This window comes from Aotus nancymaae, unplaced genomic scaffold (assembly GCF_030222135.1).
Source record: "Aotus nancymaae isolate 86718 unplaced genomic scaffold, 86718_ANA_hifiasm-v0.15.2.pri h1tg000010l, whole genome shotgun sequence".
In the NCBI taxonomy this organism is placed as follows: domain Eukaryota; kingdom Metazoa; phylum Chordata; class Mammalia; order Primates; family Aotidae; genus Aotus; species Aotus nancymaae.
In genome coordinates, this window is record NW_026988421.1 from 6,075,291 (window position 1) to 6,095,831 (window position 20,541).

Consider the following 20,541-nt stretch of genomic DNA (forward strand, 5'->3'; position numbering starts at 1 on the left):
CCCATCTGAAATCGCAGGAAGGCTCTGGGCACTTTTCCCCTGACAGGCTCAGAGAGGTTCACCCCCTGCCCTGAGTCCCACAGCAGGGGGTGACCCATGCTGTGATGATCCCCAGGCAAGGTGCTTTAGCACAGCAAGGGAAAGTCAACAAATGTAGACTTGGGGAGGAGACACCAGTCCAAGCTGGAAGCCAGTGTCCATGTCAGCAACTGGACACAGGACAAGGTGGCTGCGCTCTAGAGCCGGAGTCGTGATGGGCTCTGAGGCTCGCTTCCCATGAGAACATTGGGGTGATGGTGTCCACCCCACCTGCACCCCAGTGCTCAGAGAACCACATCACACCAGAGCTGTGTGCGTGGCAAGCTCAGGGCTCCCAGCTGGCTCTGTGAGCACCTGCTGGAGCTTGCCTGGCTTCAGCTGCTGCCCTCACGACCACACCTGCATCCGAGCTGCTGTGACTGCGGGGCCAAACTCCTTCCCCTGGATCATGCTGCCTGCTGGGAGAGTTCAGGGAATTAATTTTCCCAGTGAAGAGCACACAACATTCTTCTGTGTGATTAAATGAAATGTAAACTGTTCTTTGGTTGTAAGAGGATTTAAGCTAGCTGTTGGGAATGGCTGTAACACATACAGAAGGGTGAAAGTTTAATAAATGGAAAAGTCAGTGTAGGAAAAGGTGAGGGAGGGTGGTGAGGCCAGAACACAGTGTTCCCTGCGGTTTTGTACACAAGGATAGGTGGGAATTCTGCCTCGAGCTTCCTAGCAACCAAAGAAAGAGGGAAACTGATCCCCTGGAAGAATCACAGTGTGTATAAGATGGGACTGATGAACCTGCTGCTCAGAAGCAGAGGTGAGTTTCTCCTCCCTTCAGAGGCGGCACCAGCACTGATGCACAGTTTGCTTTCTGGCATTACCTCCCCGTTCTTCACTCTGCACCCTCCTCTGCTGCCCGTCGACAGCCTCCTGCCTGTCACCTTCTAATTTCACCAGGACCTCATCCTATTTGAAGCTGTTAAGCTCTTCCTGCACTTTGGCTGGGTGTAGTCAGCTGTTCTTCAGAGGCGACTTCCCCCTGGTGCCTGCCTCCTCCTCTGGCCCAGCCTCATTAAGGGATTGCATGAAGGGATTTTTCGTGGTGGAAGGAAGCTCTGCCTGCGGAGCTGAGTGTTGGCACCAACTGCCCAGTGCAGGCCGGTCCATTCCCCTCCATGCACAGTGCTTACCCTCCATCCACAGTGCTTACCCTCCATGCACAGTGCTTACCCTCCATCCACAGTGCTTACCCTCCATCCACAGTGCTTACCCTCCATCCACAGTGCTTATTCTCCATCCACAGTGCTTATTCTCCATCCACAGTGCTTACCCTCCATGCACAGTGCTTACCCTCCATGCACAGTGCTTACCCTCCATCCACAGTGCTTATTCTCCATCCACAGTGCTTATTCTCCATCCACAGTGCTTATTCTCCATGCACAGTGCTTATTCTCCATCCACAGTGCTTACCCTCCATCCACAGTGCTTACCCTCCATCCACAGTGCTTATTCTCCATCCACAGTGCTTACCCTCCATCCACAGTGCTTATTCTCCATCCACAGTGCTTATTCTCCATCCACAGTGCTTACCCTCCATGCACAGTGCTTACCCTCCATGCACAGTGCTTACCCTCCATCCACAGTGCTTATTCTCCATCCACAGTGCTTATTCTCCATGCACAGTGCTTACCCTCCATGCACAGTGCTTACCCTCCATGCACAGTGCTTATTCTCCATCCACAGTGCTTATTCTCCATGCACAGTGCTTACCCTCCATGCACAGTGCTTACCCTCCATGCACAGTGCTTACCCTCCATGCACAGTGCTTACCCTCCATCCACAGTGCTTATTCTCCATCCACAGTGCTTATTCTCCATGCACAGTGCTTACCCTCCATGCACAGTGCTTACCCTCCATGCACAGTGCTTACCCTCCATCCACAGTGCTTATTCTCCATCCACAGTGCTTACCCTCCATGCACAGTGCTTACCCTCCATCCACAGTGCTTAGAGCTGGCCTCAACACATCTCCCCACTGGGGATTTACCTACTAGCTGCTTTTTATGTGAAGGAATAAATATGCCTTTGTAATGGGTTCTAGTATTTTCCTGTAAACAGGGCTTGGAGCCTGGGATGCCGTGGAAGTTATTAGATTTTAAGAAAAGTTAGAGAAGAAAGAATGGAGGCGGCGTCCAGCCAGCTGTTGTGCTGAGAATGTTCACTTCCTGGCTGAGCTGGGCCTGGGCGCCGCGCTCCTGGCCCCTGGCCAGCCAGACAGCAGCCCTTGCGGATCGCTTTCCTCTTGGGTTTTAGGACTGCTAGAAAAATAGAGCATGCTGCAAGCATGAAGCTTCTCCCTCTTCCATCTCAGCCATGGCTGTCATAGCTAAGGAGGGGGGTGTTATTTTGCTTTTGTGGACATTTGGCCTGGGAAATACAGTGAGCAAGTTAAAACTGGGTCTGCCAGGCCACTCAGGGTCCTTTTAGGGGAGGACATGTTCATTTCTCAGGGGCACTAGTGGAATCCATCTGATTCCAAGGGACAGGCCAGCGGACGGGGCGGCCACCCAAAGGGCTCCTGGTGCCGGCACTCACGGGCAGCCCTGTCCTCCGGCAGTGACTTGATGGTGGCCCCAGTGGAACTTGGCGGTGGCGCTCTGCTCACTCCAAGATCATGGAACGTCCGGGGCGTTTGCCCTCCTGGTTGCTGCTGCTTTGCTTCCTGTGCCTTGGAAGGAAAGTGCCTCTGGGCACTGGCAAGAGTGGGTGCGGCCTCATGGCCTTCCTCAGCCTGTTTGGGGACCCGCCTCAGGGTCCCAGGCCCCGGTCTCACTGTGCCCTGACCATCTACCTACCCCGTCACCCCAGGTGGTGCTGGAGCCCTTTCGTGAGGCGCGGGGACCCGGGAACCCAACACACAGTAGGTGCTCTCAAACTTCCACACAGTGAGAAGTCAGGCTGGGCCATCCTGTGCCATCTCTGGGTTGCCTGTGGCTGCTTTAGATTCCTGCAAAATCCCACCCCGCCCCACATGTGCCACTCTGGATACCCTGCCAGCCCAGCATCCAGCCTCTAGTGTAGCACCTGGCCTCCCTGGCAGGTTCCTCTGGCAACCATTCGTTCTTTTCTCCTCTTTGATTTCTCTTACTTTTCTCAAACGTCCTCTTCTGCTGTTGCCAGGGGCACATTTTTAGAACCTGAGAACTATTCACCCACACCTCCACCAGCGGTACCCACTCAGCGGGCGGGCAAGGTGCCTTCTTAGAGTGCTTTGAGGAGCACTGGGGCCAGCCCATCCCTCCTCAGCCTCAGGCCAGAGGGAGTCCCCTAGGGTTTGGGCTGTGTGGGCATCCTGGACACCCTTCCCACTGAAAGACTGGCTGCAGCCCCAGCGGGGGAGAGGAGGATGGCCAGGCCACGCCACACCAGGGACTACACTGCAAACGCTCCATTTCAGAGATAAGACGTCGCGACGTTTGCTGCGTGTGGCCCTTGGAGTTGTGGCTGATTTTTGCATTGATACGGAAACCAGCACATGACTCTTGCATCTGGGCCATGGCTCTTCTGGGGGCAATGCGGGACTCAAGGAGAAGCTCATGACCTTGCTTGGGCAGGGATGACTAGTTTCTCCTGTGTGTTGGTCACTTGCTGGCAAGCAGGGTTCCCACCTCGCTGGCTGGTTGTCCAGCCTCATGAATCAGCTGCCTGGGAAGTGAGTCTCCAAACAGTCACAGGGCAAGTGACCACGGAGGTTCCCCAGGTCTGCTATGAAGCTCCTTCAGGCCCCGATCACTCAGACCTTCCATCGAAGGATAAGGAGCACATTTTTTTTTCTTCTGCCCGAGGAAAGGGACATATGGTAGCTAGTAAACACCCTACACACCGCAGAGTATCTCCTAGGAAAACTGCCTCGTATGGGGAGCTTGGGTTGACAAACGCTCACTTTTCTTGGTTTTTATTCTCTTGAGGATGAGATCTGATGATTTGCCCCTCTCTCCGATTACTACTGTAAAGAACAGAAGGGTGCCGCTGCCAGCCAAGGTGGCTGCTGGAGAGCCTGGATTCTGAGCAGCCGTGGTCACTGGTCTTGTCCACCACGGCTCAGAACTGGGTGAAACTCAGCCCCCCAAGCTCATTCTTCCCGAGGCTTAGGGGAAGTGCTTCCTTCCAAGCCAGTGCTTTCTGGAGGCCTGGTGTTCCTGTCACTGTCTCGGCAAGCCCTGCCTGGCCAGCAGCCCACGGGGTCAGGCACCTGAGGCACAGAGCACTTGGGCCACTCGTCAGGGAGGCCACCAGGAGGTTGCTTCCTGTAAGGAAAGTCAACCTCATGTGCATTGAATCTTGCATTAACCCTCTGAGAGGCCAGTGTTAGGGGCCAGGTTGACATTGATTCATTTTCTGGATCAGGTGTTTTTTTTTGTTTTTTCAATTAATTTTTTAGAGCCGAGACTCACTCCGTCACGCAGCCTGGAGTGCAGTGATACACTCATAGCTCTCTGCAGCCTTGAACTCCTGGGCTCAAGTGATCCTCCTGCCTCAGCCTCCCAAGTAGCTGGGACTACAGGCATGTGGCACCATGCCCAGTATATTTTGTAGAGATAGGATTTTGCTGTTGTGCAGGTTAGGACAAGGTTCTTATCAGCAGGACCGTGGATGCCTGCAGAATCAGTAGGACACTGTGAGGAGGACCACTTGTCCCTGCACCCGGCTTGGGGAGTGGGGCCAGCACACATGGTCGCTATCCTGTGACGTCTCGGACTTGCTTGGATCTGCCCCTCTGGTCTCCGCGGTTCTGATGGCAGATACCACCATGATGATGCCTCTTTCAGGCTGTGAGCTCCAGAGACCCCGGGTGAGGGGGAACAACACATGTCTCACGTGCGAGGCCTCAGGCCTTTGTTTTTGATTTTGTGTGCTTGGTTGATACATGGAATAATCACATTCCTGCAGTAAAGGAGAACTACCTTAGCCCACCGAGGCAAGCGCACCTGTCTGTTTCCGAGGGCCAGGCCTGACGATGTCTGTCTGTCCAGTGTCCAGAGCTCGTTGAGTTGAACCAATCCAACAGGTGGTTGGCACTGCGGTGGGCCCTGGGGTTGCATACTTGGTCTCTGGTGTCAGACAGCCCTGAGTTTGAGTCCTGACTCCACCATTTACTCGCTCTGTGACCCCGGACAAGTTCACCCTCCACCGGTCTCCATTACCTTGCTGGTGAATTGGCAGTGCCTGTGGCATAGGGTTGTCTGGAGCGTGCACGGGAAGTGACCGTGACCATCCTTCTAAATGGGACAGGCTCTATTCCATGGCCATGATGCCCAGCATATGATGTAAAGGGCTATTTGGACTGTTTACTGTCCCTTCATTACCTGAAACTGGACTCCTGTGTGTTTTGTTCTTGGGTGCACAGGTGATTTTATTGCTGCAATAAAGTATTGAAAACCCACTAAGGAAAGGAGGCTGATGGCAGTGGTGCCAGGCATGAGACTCACGGTTTTACAACTTCAGCATTTTGAGTCTCGGGTATTTCTCCAGCTTCCAGGCACATCCTGGGAAAGTCTGGTCTGTGTCTAATCACTGGCACAGAATACACCCTGCCTGCATGGGGTATGTGAAGTGGGGGTGTTCCAGGCGGCCCCTTGGCTGCTGACAGCCGGTTTTCATTCCAGGTGAGGCTGAGCAGAGGTGGGTATTCTTGGTGGTCTTTCCAGCATGCTCCAGCCCATCTCACAAGTCAGAGCTTGGGCCTTTGAATTCAGACTCATAGTTCAGAACTGTGGGCTGGAACCAGGCGTTGGCGGCTGCCACCCTTGGGACGGAAGGCCTATCGCTGACCTCACAGCCCTCGTGATAGTCATAGCATTCTTTGCTGCTGGCCGGTAGCTTGGAGAGGCGAGGTGGGCACTTGCCATGAGTTAGATGGAGCAGCTAGCCCTGGCTTCGACGAGTGAGTTCACCGGGGTGGACAGGTAGTCACCTTTCGGTCCTTGGCAGGTTTGTGCTTCTTAAAATTTTGTGTTTGGCAATGCCCTGAGGCTCATCTGTTCCATAGAGGCTTGGAGGAGCTGACCACATGAGTAGGGCATGCAGAGGCTGGCAGGCGGGACAGTTGGAATCCAAGGGCGCATCTGACCTTGGCATGCCGGCATTAAGAGAACACGTAGTCCTGGAAGATTCCACCGGAGCTGTTTATTGGAAAGAGGACTCAGAAGATACGCATTCCCAGCCTGAGTGGTAGATGAGAGTGTCCCCACCCTGTGGATAAGATCCTGACCGCCCGTCCCTGCAGGGACCATCCCTGTGTTAGGAAGCAGGAGGGTGCGTTGCAGAGCCTCACCCAGTGGGAAGCCATGATCCTCACTCCTTGCTCCTCGGGCTTGGCTGTTGCTCTAGCTTCTATCTCCGCATCCTGTCTTCCCTCCTGGAGCCCGAGGACCACCCATGTGAGGCTGTGCCGCTGGGGAAATGCCTCACACAGAGTACGTCTCACCAAAAATAGAAGCAGAGCCTTGAGTCCTTGGCCGCCTTGCACTCACACAGGCTGGGTGGGGTTGTTGGATCTGCTCCGGGTGGATGGCACCTGCTTCCTCAGGGCAAAATTCAGTCCAGAACATGAGCCGCTCCCGGGGACGGGTGAAGGCGACAAAGCACGAACACTCAAAACCAGGGTCAGCGAACAGGACAGTGCCTGGGCTTCCCAAAAGCCACCAGTGCCAGTATACGAGAGTCTAAAAGGACACTTGGAAGCACCTGAAGTCACTCTTGGTTTTGTTTTTATTTTAACTCTGTTATAAAATGGGGAAAATCCGTGTCACTTTCCTGTGTTCAGGCCCCCTGTGCTCCTCTGTTCAGCGTGGCGCGGGCACTGCAGGGTGCGGGCTGCACAGTTTCCCCGAGGGCGCCGAGGACCCTGTGGAAGTGACTGCACTTTCTAGGGTTGCAGACGTGCTTCGTATTTCGTGGTTTTTCTGAATCTGATGGTGTGGTTCTAGGCATCTTTCCAGCCCTGGAAGATGCCACACATGCTCTTGGTTATTAGCGTGATCACCACCCAGCAAAATTTTGGGGTCCTGGGAATGTGGCCCAGTGTCTGGGGAGCACCGGACTGCACCTGGCTGGCTGGATAAAGATGGGGGTACCTGGAGCCTCCTGTCCTGCCAGCTCTGTGTCCAGCTGTCACCTGGGAGCCTCTCACTTGTGGAGTCATGACTCACTCAGATACATGTTTTATTGAAGAAGCAAATCTATTTATCAAGGTGTTCCTGTGGCCATTTCTTCACCAAACCTCCCGCTGACTTTGCAGAGAATGGCAAACTCAGAAGCCGAGCAGTACCTTAAAGCTAGGTTCCCCGCAAGGCACGTCCCGCCTGCTGGGGAGCCCACTTGGTGTGGGGCACCGAAAACAGCACAGTCCCTGGGTGCTTAGAAGCCCCGATGAGGCTGCTGCTCCGGCTTCTATTCCCGCATCTGTGTTAGATTTCCCAACACTCCATGTTTTTCCCTCCTTACAGAAAGGGGGTGCAGGCTTGAGGAATACTTCACATGAACCCTTTACCATAAATCCTTTTAAATTGTTCACAAGTAAGAGCCTAACTTTGGAGGACCAAGGTCCTGGCGTTCTTAGTGTGAGGAGTGGGCTGGCTGAATATGCGGCAGGTTGCGAGCGTTTTCCTACCTGGTTGTACTTCACTGGAGAAAATACGGGTCATCCCTGTATTTGCTAAGGATGTGCACACAGACGGCACAGCCATCGCCACTTTCTAAGTTTAGAAGGTACTTCATTCCTTTAATTCCCCGGCACTCATTTTACACCACACTGCCCTCTCATTCTCTACTCACACTGTCTTCCAGTGTGTGGTTCAGGCCAGCCCTTAGCCGAGGTTGAGTTAAATCATTTTCAGCTGAGCCAGGTCTTCAACAGCTTGGTGTATGTGTTGCCACTCTGAGGCTGAGGTCCTAGCTTCAGGAAGAATGTGGGGATCGATTGGTGATGTCTGCCATGAATGCAGACAGAGAGATAAGGGTTGTGCATTTACATTGCATGGTGGGAAGAGGTGTTGCACCCGAGCCAGGGAATCTGTTAGGTGTGTCAAGTGACACTTAAAACCTGAGGAATCGAGTTCTCCATTCTAGGGGAGCACATCCCTATGCATTACTGGGACTGTAAAACGAAATCGCAGCCTCTGGGAAAAGCTGGGCAAGGAAGTGGACACAGCATCAGGAAAGCTTCCCAGACACAACGTAGAGAGAAAGCCCATTTGCCAAATGAAAAAGGAGGTAACAACATTAGAAGCAAAGCTGAGATTTCCAATAGCAGTTGCAATTTTTTAGCCTTAAAATAGTGCCACTCTTAGCAACACAGATTTTTTTTTCCAAATCATGCCTTGAAGCTGCTCCCAGAGCCACTCGCTCATCGGCACCCTGCTCCCGTGGTCCTTGTCGTGAAAGGCAGAGGGGAGATGCCTGTTGCCCACAGCCCTCTCTGCAGCTGCTGTGGGGGTGGGCACCTTACCGGGTGCTGGGGGCATGAGAAGGGGAGTCACCGTGGCTTGCCCACTTTCCAGATCAGCCAACTGCAGAACATTTGTTCTTTAGATCCCCGTCTGATGGTTTAGAACAGCTTCTGTAACGTGGTTAAACATGTTTACAAAGCAAGGGAGGCATCTCTTACCTTGACAGCATGAGGCTTCCACAGAGCACCTTCCCCACTCAGCTTCACAGCCCCGTGTGCTGCGCTGGCCTGTAGACCCATCGAGGCAGCTGTGTTTACAAGTTTAATGCTACGTGTCGGAGAGGCACTTTTGTATGTCCCAGTATCCGTATCTGGCCCCCACCTTGGCCTCGTCACAAGTTTCAGTTTTACATTGTAGAAACCCAAGCCTCTGAAATATACTCTTAGCAGAACTTAGTTGTGATTCTGTGTCTACCTTTCTAGAAATCAGGTAATGCTGGATGACAGACAGCAGCCACTTAACAGGGGAGCAGGCTGTATTTAAGAGGACGCTTTCCTGAGGGTCGTGAGGAGAAAGACCAGACCTCATGGTAAGATGGGTGGGATGTAAGCAGGGCTTCCCTGGAGGCAGGCGGGGCCACAGGTTCAGCTCCGATGGGGCCCTCCTTCCTCTCCTGCCTGGCCTCTGGAGTTCGTGTGGTTTAGCCTCCTCTTTCCACCTTGATCACTGTGCATGAGCTGGGTCCTCCTGCCTCCCAGGCCACCTGCAGGGCTTAGGGCTGATGAAGCCTTTAATCACTTAGCTCGGAGGCACTTGCTAAGCGTGCAGCGCCTCTGAATGGCGCCTTCTGTCGGGATCTTTGGAAGGCCTGCCAGGACCTCCGGTCTGTGGAAGGATCCTAGTATTTCTTCCTTCTTTTGAGACAGAGTCTCGCTCTCACCCAGGCTGGAGTGCAGTGGCGTGATCAATCTCTGCTCACTGCACCCTCCACCTCCCGGGTTCAAGCAATTCTCCTCTGCCTCAGCCTCCTGAGTAGCTGGCACTACAGGCATGTACCGCCACACCTGACTAATTTCTTAAATTTTTAGTAGAGATAGAGTTTCACCATGTTAGCCATGATGGTCTCGATCTCCTGACCTTGTGATCTGCCCGCCTCGGCCTCCCAAAGTGCTGGGATTACAGGTGTGAGCCACTGCGCCCGGTCCTGGATCCAGGTGCTACTTAGAGTATCTATCATGGCAGCTGGTGACGGCACCCGGCAAATTCCAGCAACTGCCTTCATTCCACAGAGGCTCCCTCATGGATACAACTGCTCTGGCAGTCCTTCCTGCCCTAGTGGCCCCAGCCCTAAGACTGCAACCTTGCAGGGACTTCGTGGGGCAGCCCCTGTCAGGAACAGGGGTGACGCAGGCACTGGAGGAGCTGCCACCCTGGGCTCCCAGCCAGGCCGGCACTGGTGTCCTGACACTGCTGCGGTGTCAGGAAACTTGCCAGTCTTTGCCTCCCATGTCAGAAATGATCGTGCAGCTGCTTTGCTTTAGGATAAAAGCCTGAAATCCTGACAGCAACAAAATCTTTCCCCTGGGGCAGTGTGTCTTGAGCTGTAAGCAACAGAAACCAATTTGGATCATTTTTAAAGAATGGAAAGTTATATTGGAAGGGTGTCAGCTTAGCTCACACAGTGTCTAGGAAGACTGGAAAATGGGTCTGAGAAACACTACAGGCAGCTTTCTGTGGCAAGATCGATCCAGTTTCTTCTTGGTGACTGCTCAGGGGAGAACATCCCATTTGCCTTGCATGGCACTGAGCCAGAAGGTCAACTGCAGGCCTGTCCGCCTGTATCCACCGAGAAAGAGCAGCTCCCCACAATGAAATGTGTTCTCCAGCATCAAGGCTAGCTGTCCAGAAAGCTTCTGGCATCCTCCCTGAGACGTACCTGCCTTAGGATCTGTGGGATCTATGGACTTTGCTTTTCCCGGGTGACATTACTGTTCACAAAACTCCAGCAGCTGGGCCTGGTGTTGTCTTTGTTTTCCACTGAGCATCTCTAATTTCACAATTATTTATTGCAGCTGCAGTTGTAAGCAACACCAGGCCTGGGGATGGGCATCAGCACTGGCCTCGAGCTGGTGCAGAGTGCATCCTGGACAGAGGGCCAGGGGCATCCCGGTGCAGGCGCAAGCCTGAAACCAGATAGTAATTGCTACCAGGGGAGTCGGCAGGGCTTCATGCTCTTCACAGTTAATGTGGGCAAGCCATCATCAGTAAGGCACTGATGTCTTCATGATGTGTCCAGTTGCAGATGGAATTATCCTGAAATGGACAAGGCAAGTTTACTGGTGGGAGATGTTAGAAAGGAAAAATAGCGCATAGAAGGCACCAGGCCCCGTGACCCTGTGCTCACACCTCGTGTTTCCTCACACCTCGTGGTTGCACACTGTGGTACGGGGCCACCCTGAGCTCTGACTCCCGGGCTGTGAACTAGGAAGAACAGCAGCTTTGCAGGACTCCTGTCAGCCCTGTGGTTTGTGTGCATGGAAAAGGCCTTTAGCTATATATAGCAACGGGAAGCCATGGCTTTTTATCATAAACCCCAGTTTTTAGAAGTCCTCATTACATACTGGGCCTCGGGCTTTCTCCTTCCAAATTCCTAATTCTCCCACCCTGCTGGGCCTGGGAGCCCCATTTCCTTGAAAGAGTCATGTTCCATCCTAATGTATATGAATCTTACTCTAAGCGTCAGTTACATCCTAATATGTTAAAAACTTGCTCAGATTGTCAGAAGCCTGAAAGAGGTGTCAGAAATTCTGTGTGAGGTAAGATGGGGGCCTTGCACTTCATCTCCCTGTATGAGATCTTCCAGGAACCCCTGCCCCAGACTCCAGCACGACTGTAGGGGCAGTGGCTGCTAGACAGGGCCTTGAATTTAAGTTCAGACTCCCTGGTGTATGGGTGGACAGTTTCCTTCTGGGACTGAAGGAGCACATGGAAGATGGTCCTTTCCTTTCTAGAAGCAAACCTTAGCCCTGCCCCAGCTAAGCTCTCATGCTCAGTGCCAGTGGTCTCCTGTGGCGTCCGTATCCCTGCACCTCATGCAGGACACCCGAGAGTCGTGCCCAGCACCTTTTCCCAGCACAAGAACCCACTTCCTTCTCTCTTTTCCTGCCTTCCGTGGAGGACCTGCTGCCAGGATTCCATCCTCTAGGATTCCAGACCTTAGACAGGTCTCTTGGGCCAGTCTCAGCCACGTTCTGCGTGCCTGGCCGTCAGGGAGGGTAAAGGGTGGGTTTCACCAATGAGAATGGCAGCCCATGTCGGGGAGGGAGACGATCACTAGGCAACCTGGAGCTTGTTACCCTGGTAACAGATCCAGGCACTGATGCTGTGGATGGACATCTTGTGACGATGGCCTCTCAGGCTCCCCAGACGCATCAGCGGCTCTGGATTCCCACCTTGTACCCGGCGTCCTTTTCCTGCGTGGCTACTTTAATTAACCACTTGGGTTTCTTATCATAATCGGGCACTCTGTCCGATAACCATCCTGCCAGCACCCCTGAAAGTGAAGTTGGGGTGTTCCTCACCCTGTGGGCACCACAGCCTGGGGGATGAGGCCAGGACTGCCAGGCCTCACAGGAGTGTGCCCTCAGACCTCAGACCTCAAGTAGGGGGCCGGAAGAGTCTACTGAAAGAGAAAGAATCTTTTGGAGTTTGGCAGTTGTACCATTTTCTTAGCAGAAAAGAGGAGCCAAGGTGGGAGCCGTGCGCGTCGGTTTCCTTGTCGGATGACGGGGTTGGTGGTGCTGTCGCAGACCTCGAGGATGAGCTGAGGAGGTGTCCAGCTTTCTGCTGCACACATTTCCTGTCCACCCGTAGGGGTCGTGGGCTGGCAAGGATGCAGGGGTGTGGCCCCCGTCCCTGCCGTTTCCCCTGCTCTGCCGTTTTCCTGGTGTGGGAGGATGCTGCGATGCAGGTTCATGCAGACACCCAGCACTGGGGACCTGGGTCTGGGGGTGGCAGCCAGAGTGGCCGGGTGCAGCTGCTGCTCAGGGAGGGGAGGGACCATGATTCCTCCCAGCCGGGGGTGGCAGGAGAACTGCACACAGCTCGGAGTCCATGCAGGGCTGGCGGTGGTCCTGGCTCCCGCAGCCCATTCTTCTGAGGCTGGGGCAGAAGTCTTTTTTTGTACTTTGCGTTGAAAGAGATAATTGTCCCAAAGCACAGTGGTGGAGCTCGGCCTGCCATGCAGGGCTGGTGTGGGTGCCCCAAGCTGCCCCTCCCCAGCACCATGTAGAGTCTTAACAGGATGTGGACGTGGCTCCCGTGGAGGGGGATGTCCTTCCTCTGCTCCTCCCTAGAGTGTCTGGCTAACTGAATGTGAGCCTTGGTGGTCCAGCAGGAGCCTCCTGTGGCTGGGGACCTGATCATCCTCATCCTCTCTTAGCAAGTGGCCACTTTTGGGACTGCCGAGAGCCCTTGAGGGAGGTTGGGGCTGGAAGGTGATCTGGCCTGTGCGGAAGGCTCCTGCTTTTGTTTGTGGGAGTCTGAGCCTGCTGCCTTGTGCTCACACGAAGGCCAGTGGTCCCGAGAACTTCACACCTTCCTGATTGGGTTACCCATGGTGGGTCACTAGGCTGGGCCCAGCCTGGAGCAGTGGCTTGCACCGTCCAGCCTGTAGAGGGAAGGAGAGGTGGAGACATAAGGCTGCCATCAGGGTTGATCTGGACATCTGAAAGCTTGACATGCCCCAAAAGCTTTAATCTGAGGCTCTAGAAAGAGTTCTAATCTGCCTCTTCCTGGCATCTCGGCACTGCAGTCCCCTCTGGAGGTTAGGTGGCCATTCTCTTGTGTCCAGGGTGTGAGTGGTGATGATGTTAAGGTTTGGGCAGATGGCCAGGAGGACCCATAAAATCCAAGGATGGGTTTGAAGGGGGCGGTTTTTGTTGGAGAAAATGCTGCTTCTCTGTCTCTGAGGTTTTCAGAGCCTGCTGGGTGTGCTGCACAGAAGAGCGAGAGAAAAGAGGCCTGAGGGCCCTCACTGCATCCTGGGCGGGCGGGTGGGCACGCTCTGCAGGGGGTCTGCCCTGTGTGTACATGGGCACAAGCGTGTACATCTGTGCTGTGGCAGGTTAAGGCCTTCCACCACCCTGCTGAGTGAACATCTAGACCAGCTGCACCGGTCTAGATGAAGTTGCTGTAGAGTTTGTACGGGGACTTGTGAGACGGACCGCTGTGGGGTCACCCCTGCCCCGCTGCCCTCACAGCTCTCCCTTCAGAACCTTGTTGGCAGAACCAGGAAGCCTGCTGGGATTACTGTGATGGCTCTGGCCTGTGTAGAGAGCCGCTGGCAGTGCGGTCCTTTGAGAAGTTTGCTCTCCTGAGCCCCCTCAGGCATCCCTTCCCCGCCCCACACTGGGCACTCCTCACCCAGCGCAGGTGAGAGAGGCAGGAGGAGCCTGCCCAGGGCCCTGTTAGTGCAGGGGCTCTCCAGGAAGTTCCCTCGAATACACACGCCTTATCCCGTCGTGTTGTGCGAGAGGCAGCTGGCGCCAGTGCGGGTGGGGAAGTGGGGAGCCACACAGCGCTGGGACCCGTCTTGTGCTGGACTAGCCTGTGCTGGCCTTGGGGCCCCATGCTCCTGGTGCTCTTGGGACTGTGGTTTGCTGGTAGGGAAGTGGCCACGTGCGTCTCCCACCAGAGCTGCAAGTCATGTGGAGTCAGGGTAGGGGCTCCTCTTCGTGACAGTGGCTCCCAGGATGCAGGTGGAGATGGGGCTCTCGCGCTCTGCTTCCCTCGCTTGCCCAAGCTCTGCCCACAGTGACGAGTGGGGAGCTGCCCCTCCACATACCCTGTGGCCCCGGCTGCCCACCCACTCTGCCCACCCCTTCCCTCCTTGCAGGTATCCGCCCCCAGATCATGAACGGCCCCCTGCACCCCCGCCCCCTGGTGGCGCTGCTGGACGGCCGCGACTGCACCGTGGAGATGCCCATCCTGAAGGATTTGGCCACCGTGGCCTTCTGTGACGCGCAGTCCACTCAGGAGATCCACGAGAAGGTGGGCCCGCCCTGCCCAGCCAGGGGCTGTGCTGACCTTGGCAGTTTCCTCCCCAACATGCCCCCAGGCCTCAAATCCCCTGTTCCTCCAGCTTGTCGCTTTTCTACTGAACTCTGCTTTGGGTTCAAGGGTGATAGGGCCAGGTGGAGCCCGTGGGCTGCGTGGGGTGGGGCTCCGACCCTGTGCTCTGTTCCCACGCAGGTTCTAAACGAAGCTGTGGGCGCCATGATGTACCACACCATCACCCTCACCAGGGAGGACCTAGAGAAGTTCAAGGCTCTGAGAGTGATCGTGCGGATAGGCAGCGGCTATGACAACGTGGACATCAAGGCTGCCGGCGAGCTGGGTGAGCTGTCCAGAGCTCTGCGGGCCCTGTGGGGGGTGCTCGGGGAAGGAGCTGGAACTGGGGCCACAGAGCAGCTACTTCTGGCTGTAGCGAGACGGCAGCCTCCAGACCGGGCTGTGGAGCACATTGCCGGCCCTGCCTTCAGATGATGCAGGAAGGATTGTCCCTGCCGGCCCTGGGTGGGGTCTCCTGGGCTGTGATGCATCTCTGCCCTCAGAGCAACACCAAGCTGGCACTGGCTAACTTTGGAAACACCCAGTGCCAGTGGGCTGTGTCCTGCAGAGGGCAGAATGCGAATGGCCGCATGTCCCCAAACTATCCCTGCTGGTGCACAGCATCTGGCCCAGGTTAGCACCAAAGCAGGTAGACCCCTGCCCCGCACTGCCGATGAAGAGGTTTCAGAAGGAAAGCAGAGGCAGCAGGCGCGAGCCCAGAGTTGGGGGGTGCAGCTGTGTATTGCACCCCCTGGGCACAAGTGTATGGGGCCATGGTGAGTGGGCCTCTACCCAGCACCCAGTGTGAGTTCGTGAACAGCGAGTACAGAGGCACAAGGAGCAGACCACTGGCATCGAGGGTCCTTGGGAGAGCGCGGGGGCACTGTGCTTGGTCTGTGTGTTTGAAACACGCCACCCCTGCAGCTGCGGGTGGGGCTGGACTCTGCCTTGTGAGCACTGAGGTGCCCCAAATTCATGAGGCTGGTAAGGGATGCTTGACCCAGGCCTGTGGTCCTGACAGCAGCCTGGGCTTGCAACAGCCCTTCCTGTGCTCTAGGACTAGCCGGGGTGCCCTTTCCCCCACCTCTCTCCCATCGGCCAAGGCCCCTGTGGGACGCGGTGCTTCTGGGACGGCCTGGGTGTCAAATCGGCTCTGTATCTGAGTGGTAGCGTAGCACTGCGTATGCTGAGCGTCCTGCCCTCAGGCATGGCTGGCCACAGCTTCAGGGAGGCCACCCATGTGGGCTCCAGCTTGCTCTCCATAGCCCTATCCTGGCGCTTGGAGTGTACGTGTCAGAATCTTTGTTGAGTCCCTAACTGGCATTCAGGACGCCACCCTGGTTCTGGAAGCCCTGGGTGGGTCTTGGTGTCCAGGAGCAGGACTGGGGAGCCGGGCGCAGTAGGGCTGCCCATGTACTCAACAGGGGTCAGGATGCAGTGGTGTGGGGCTACCCCAAGGGACCCTACCCTTAGGGTCCCAGGAGCATCAGCTTCACAGGTCACCCCTCGCCCCCTGTCCCATGCCGCCCACCCCCACCTCAGCCCTTCCTTGCTCCCATCCACCACATCCTTCTGAGCCCCTCTTTGCTGGAACAAAGAAACTCCAGAGGATATGAGTCTTCAAAAGCGTGTTTAATATAAACTAAAATTTTCCATCTTTCCCTGGCACAAACAAGGATATTTTTGTTCGAAAACAAACGTCCTTTGTGCTCTTGGTAGAGCTGAGATCCCAAGTTTGAACAGTGGAGGAGAATGCAGCTTCGGTGCCAGGGGCTCTCGGATCCTTGTCCCCCGCACGTCTCCTGCTTCTCCGGCACGTCTGCCCCTCACACGCAGCTCCTGGGCCCACACGGTGCTGACCCTGACCTTCCTCCGACAGACCAGCCGCTGCTTTCCAGGGAGAGAGGGGAGGTCTTTCCTGTGGAACTTCCTACTCCTCCAGTTCCGGGAGTGCCCCACACAGGCACTGCGGCCAGAAAGGAATCAGGCCCTCGATTACGGGATCCCGGAAGGGCTGAGATGGGAGTCTGTTTCCTGAGGCATCTGAGACCCACGAAGACAGCCAGGACCAGGGCCTGCGGCTGTGGAAAACGTGGAAGGGCTATGAGTGGTGGCATCTTCATTGATCCCGGTCCCATCTGATAAGGGTGCTGCTTGGAAGACAGCTGTGGGGCCCTTTCTAAAGGGCACTTTTCAAATGTGGAATCTGGAGGCAGAAAGGAGCCTCTGTCCAGACGTCCTTTGTCTCCAGATGCATTTCCCGCATCATGCGGTCAGCGGGCCTTTTGTGAGGCAGGCTACAAGCGGCAGGTGGCTGCCCTCCTCCTGATGAAAGGGGGTTCCTGGAGCTGGGAAAACAGGGCCCTCCATGTCGCAGCAGGCAGCACGCTGGGCCTCTGGTAAAGCTTCCTGGGATGGCCAGGCTCTGAGCTGCCAGCCCTGGAATGATGGGCAGGAGTCAGCCCTTCACGGGAAGAGCAGGGCGAGGCTTGAGGAAGCTGTGCTTCTCCCCACAAACCAGGAAGATATGAGGGGAAGACCTCGAGAGGACCCTACACCCCTGCCCCCTCCACCCCTAGCAAGCTGGTTGATCTGGTTTCCGTGCCAGTAGCAGCCATGAAGGGAGTAAAGCACCATGGCACTGACCAGGAGAGGACGGCGGCATGCCTCTTTGGGGCCATTTTTGGGAGCCCACGGATGCTGGGAGGCTCAGCCTGTGAGAATCAGAGGCGCCCGTCCTGTGGCATTTAAAGGATCAACTTGACTCATCTGGAAGGGAGGTCGCATCCATGGCGCTTTGTCAGACAGTTTAGAAGACACTCCCTCCACAGGGTCGATGAGGTTATGGATGTTTCTGGCAGGGGCGCTGCGGCCGTTGGGATGGGAAGGTTCTTCAGCCCAGGCAGTGTCTCAGTTCTTCCTCCTGCGCGCTGTCCCAGGCATGGGACGCTGCGTTCTCATGAGGACTAGACCCAGGGAGCTGAATGTCCAAGTACTGGTGTGAAGACTCACCAGTGTCCTGCCTCAACCTCCCTTTTGTGCCACACCCACCCAGGTGCCTTCACGCACGTGGCCCTGCGGGACCCTCCGCCGGCATCGGCTCTTCTTAGGAGAACCCGCTGTTCACGCCCATCAGCAGCGGAGCCCGTGTCCCTGGAGGGCGATTCTGCTGCGGCGCCTCCCTGCTGGGCTTCAGCCCTTCTGAGGAATGAAAATTCTCCCAACTGCCAAAGATTTTCTTTAACCTCTGGCATCAGCCTCAGTCTATCTGACTCTAATAATAACATGGCATGTGATCAAGCCCCAGATTCTCTACTGAGTTATTTCAAATGAACGAGGCCCATTTCCTGCAGGAGTCCTGGCATCCAGCTCATGGGAAAGTTGGTCGGCCTCAGTCGCAGTCAATCACACTGTTCCCTTGCCAGGTGTCTGTGGCCCAGAGGAGTCCCCAGTGGCTGCGTGGGGTGGGTGGATGACGTGCTCACAGTGGCCTCACCTTCTCTGAGCTGTGTGTCCTGCTGAGGGGGTCACTCTCAAGTCCCCGTGGCGGCCCTCGCGGGGAGGCGGCCACACAGCTGTCTAGAAAGTGGGTTTGCAGCCCCACTGGTCCTGTTTCCTGTCCAGTAGAGCCGAAGAAGCTGCCTTGGTGGTTTCTGTCTGCACCCCAATCATCAGAATTTAAGAAGATAGAGGAATCCTGGGCTGCCTTAAAGGTGGCCCGGCCCCAGTGCCATGGGCATCCCTTGTTGGGAGAGGCACTCTCCTAGGGGATTCCAAACCTGGAATTAAGAGGGAACCTTTGGACCTGGGCTGACATGGAGCCCAGATATCCGCCCCCATCCTCGGAGCGCTCAGCTAGGAGCCACAGGCTAGCTGCTGCACCCACCCTCTGGAGCCCACTCCTGCTCGGCTCCACTGCCTCTGCTGCAAGTAGACGTACCCATCAGGTGGCACGGAGGGGCCATTCCCGGCCTGGCCCTCTGCCCACCTGTACCCCAGTTGTATCTGGAAGACATGCATTCTTCCCCAGATACCCTCTGGCTGAGGAGGGGAAATGCCCAGGCCCTTTCTGCTTATGACTTACTTGAGTTAACTCTCCACGCCACAGCTGCCTCGCGCTGGGAGATTCTTGACCTGGTTTCTGCAGCTTGTGTGGGGCCAGAGGGCTCACCCCAAGCTGCCCTTAGCACTGAAGGCTGCTCCACGGAGAAGGGAGGGTATCGTATCCACTCTGAGTTCTGTCCACCGGAGCAGGGTGCTGAGCACGGGGCCACAGGACGACTGCGCTCACTTCAGACGTCAGTTCCATCTCGGGCCAGCCCTTGCATCCATGTTGGGGTGGAGATGTTTTTTTAAAACAAGTAATAATGTATGTTTTTTGCATCAAACTGTTACCATACCTTAAAACTAAAAGCCATTCTTTGTCACCCCTGCCAGTTCCGTGAGGAAGACCCTGGGGGCCGTGAGTCTGAGCGGGGTGGAGGAGTCTGATCTTGGGCCCATTGGCATAGTGCCACGCCAGGTCCTTTTTTGGGACTCAGCACGAGCCTCAGAGGAAGCTACTCACGTGGAAGATCAGTCATAGGAGTTGGGCTGGTCATGAGCCACGTCCTGGACTGAAAGTCCTCCTCGGGGGTAGATACTGGGGCTAGAGCCTCCCGGGCATCAGGGGCAGAGGGCCTGCCACCCACTTGCCCAGCCCTGTGTCCGCTAGACGATAAGCCCTCCCCCGTGCCAACAACCTTGCCTCAGGAGGGCTTGGGGTTTTCTCATCTCCGGCCTTGGCCTTGTCCCTTTCAGGAATTGCTGTGTGCAACATCCCGTCTGCAGCCGTGGAAGAGACAGCTGACTCCACCATCTGCCACATCCTCAATCTGTACCGGAGGAACACGTGGCTGTACCAGGCCCTGAGGGAAGGCACGCGGGTTCAGAGCGTGGAGCAGATCCGCGAGGTGGCCTCGGGAGCGGCCCGTATCCGTGGGGAGACGCTGGGCCTCATCGGCTTCGGTACGTACGTGCCACCCTCCACCCCTACCCCCAGCCCCTCCGACACTGGCGCTGGGGCAGGGGAGACCCCCTGGGGAAAGGCAGCCCCAGGGGAGGCAGGGCCAGGACCCAGTGTGGCACAGGACAGGAGATTGGAGTCAACGCCTGTCAGGGAACTTGCCCCAGAGGTGGAATTTGGGCTGGTTCTGGAAGAATGAGTGTCCACTGCTATCTGCGGCGTCTGGCAGGGCAGCATTCTCTGCTGTGGGGCAGCAGACAATGTACTGTGCCCACTAAATTTCCCTGGGCAGGAGTGAAGGGCAGGGGCTGAATGGAGGTGTGTTGTGGAGAAGCAGGCAGGCTTGGGGCTCAAGTGGGGGCTGGCGGTTCCATGAAGACCCAGGCTGTGGGCACTATGGGCACAGTCTCACTCCTGAAGACCCTCAAATGCCAGGTTGGGGTGGCAGAGTCAGGCCATCAGCTTGGAAAGCACTCCTGAGAGGGGTGGGAAAAGGCTCTTACCATGGAGATGTGTTGGGAGAAGCCACAGGAGAGCCTGCAGCAAGGTAGGGGGGCCGGCACCGCAGAGAAGGCGATGGTGAGCAGCCTGATTCCACGGAGGCTCGCAGAGGGCCCCGCCCTGCCCACCACAGGTCCGTCTGCCTCTTGGGACTCCAGGAAGGAGTCTTTGCACACAGGCAGGTAGTGATGTTCTGGCCTCCGGGAGACCCCCAGCTGCTGCTCAGCCTCTGCACGGAGCTCCACGCCTCCAATGACGAAGCCCCCAGGCTCCTCTCCCCACAAGCCCCGCTCCGGACCTTGGTGCCACTTGAACGAGAGAGAAATTGCTGGATGCTTCCAGGAATGCACTCTTTCCGTCCCCTCTGCAGGCCATGATCTCCTGGGTCTGGCCTCGCCCGACGCCTGGGGTCTAAGTGCCAGGTGCTGGCATCTTTTAAAAG

At 56.1% G+C, this 20,541-nt stretch overlaps 1 protein-coding gene across 10 annotated transcripts in view; it reads left to right on the top strand.

Annotated features, from left to right (window-relative positions):
* Window positions 1–20,541, top strand: part of CTBP2 (C-terminal binding protein 2) — a 170,739-nt gene that overhangs the window by 141,478 nt on the left and 8,720 nt on the right. For 9 of the 10 annotated variants that reach the window (XM_012453383.3, XM_021674614.2, XM_064373746.1 and 6 more), the window contains 3 exons: window positions 14,379–14,533; window positions 14,735–14,879; window positions 19,394–19,600. In XM_012453383.3, the coding sequence (XP_012308806.1) occupies window positions 14,379–14,533; window positions 14,735–14,879; window positions 19,394–19,600 (507 nt within the window). Of the gene's footprint in view, window positions 1–8,964; window positions 9,072–14,378; window positions 14,534–14,734; window positions 14,880–19,393; window positions 19,601–20,541 lie in introns of all 10 variants that reach the window. The other variant, XM_064373747.1, reaches the window with a different exon arrangement.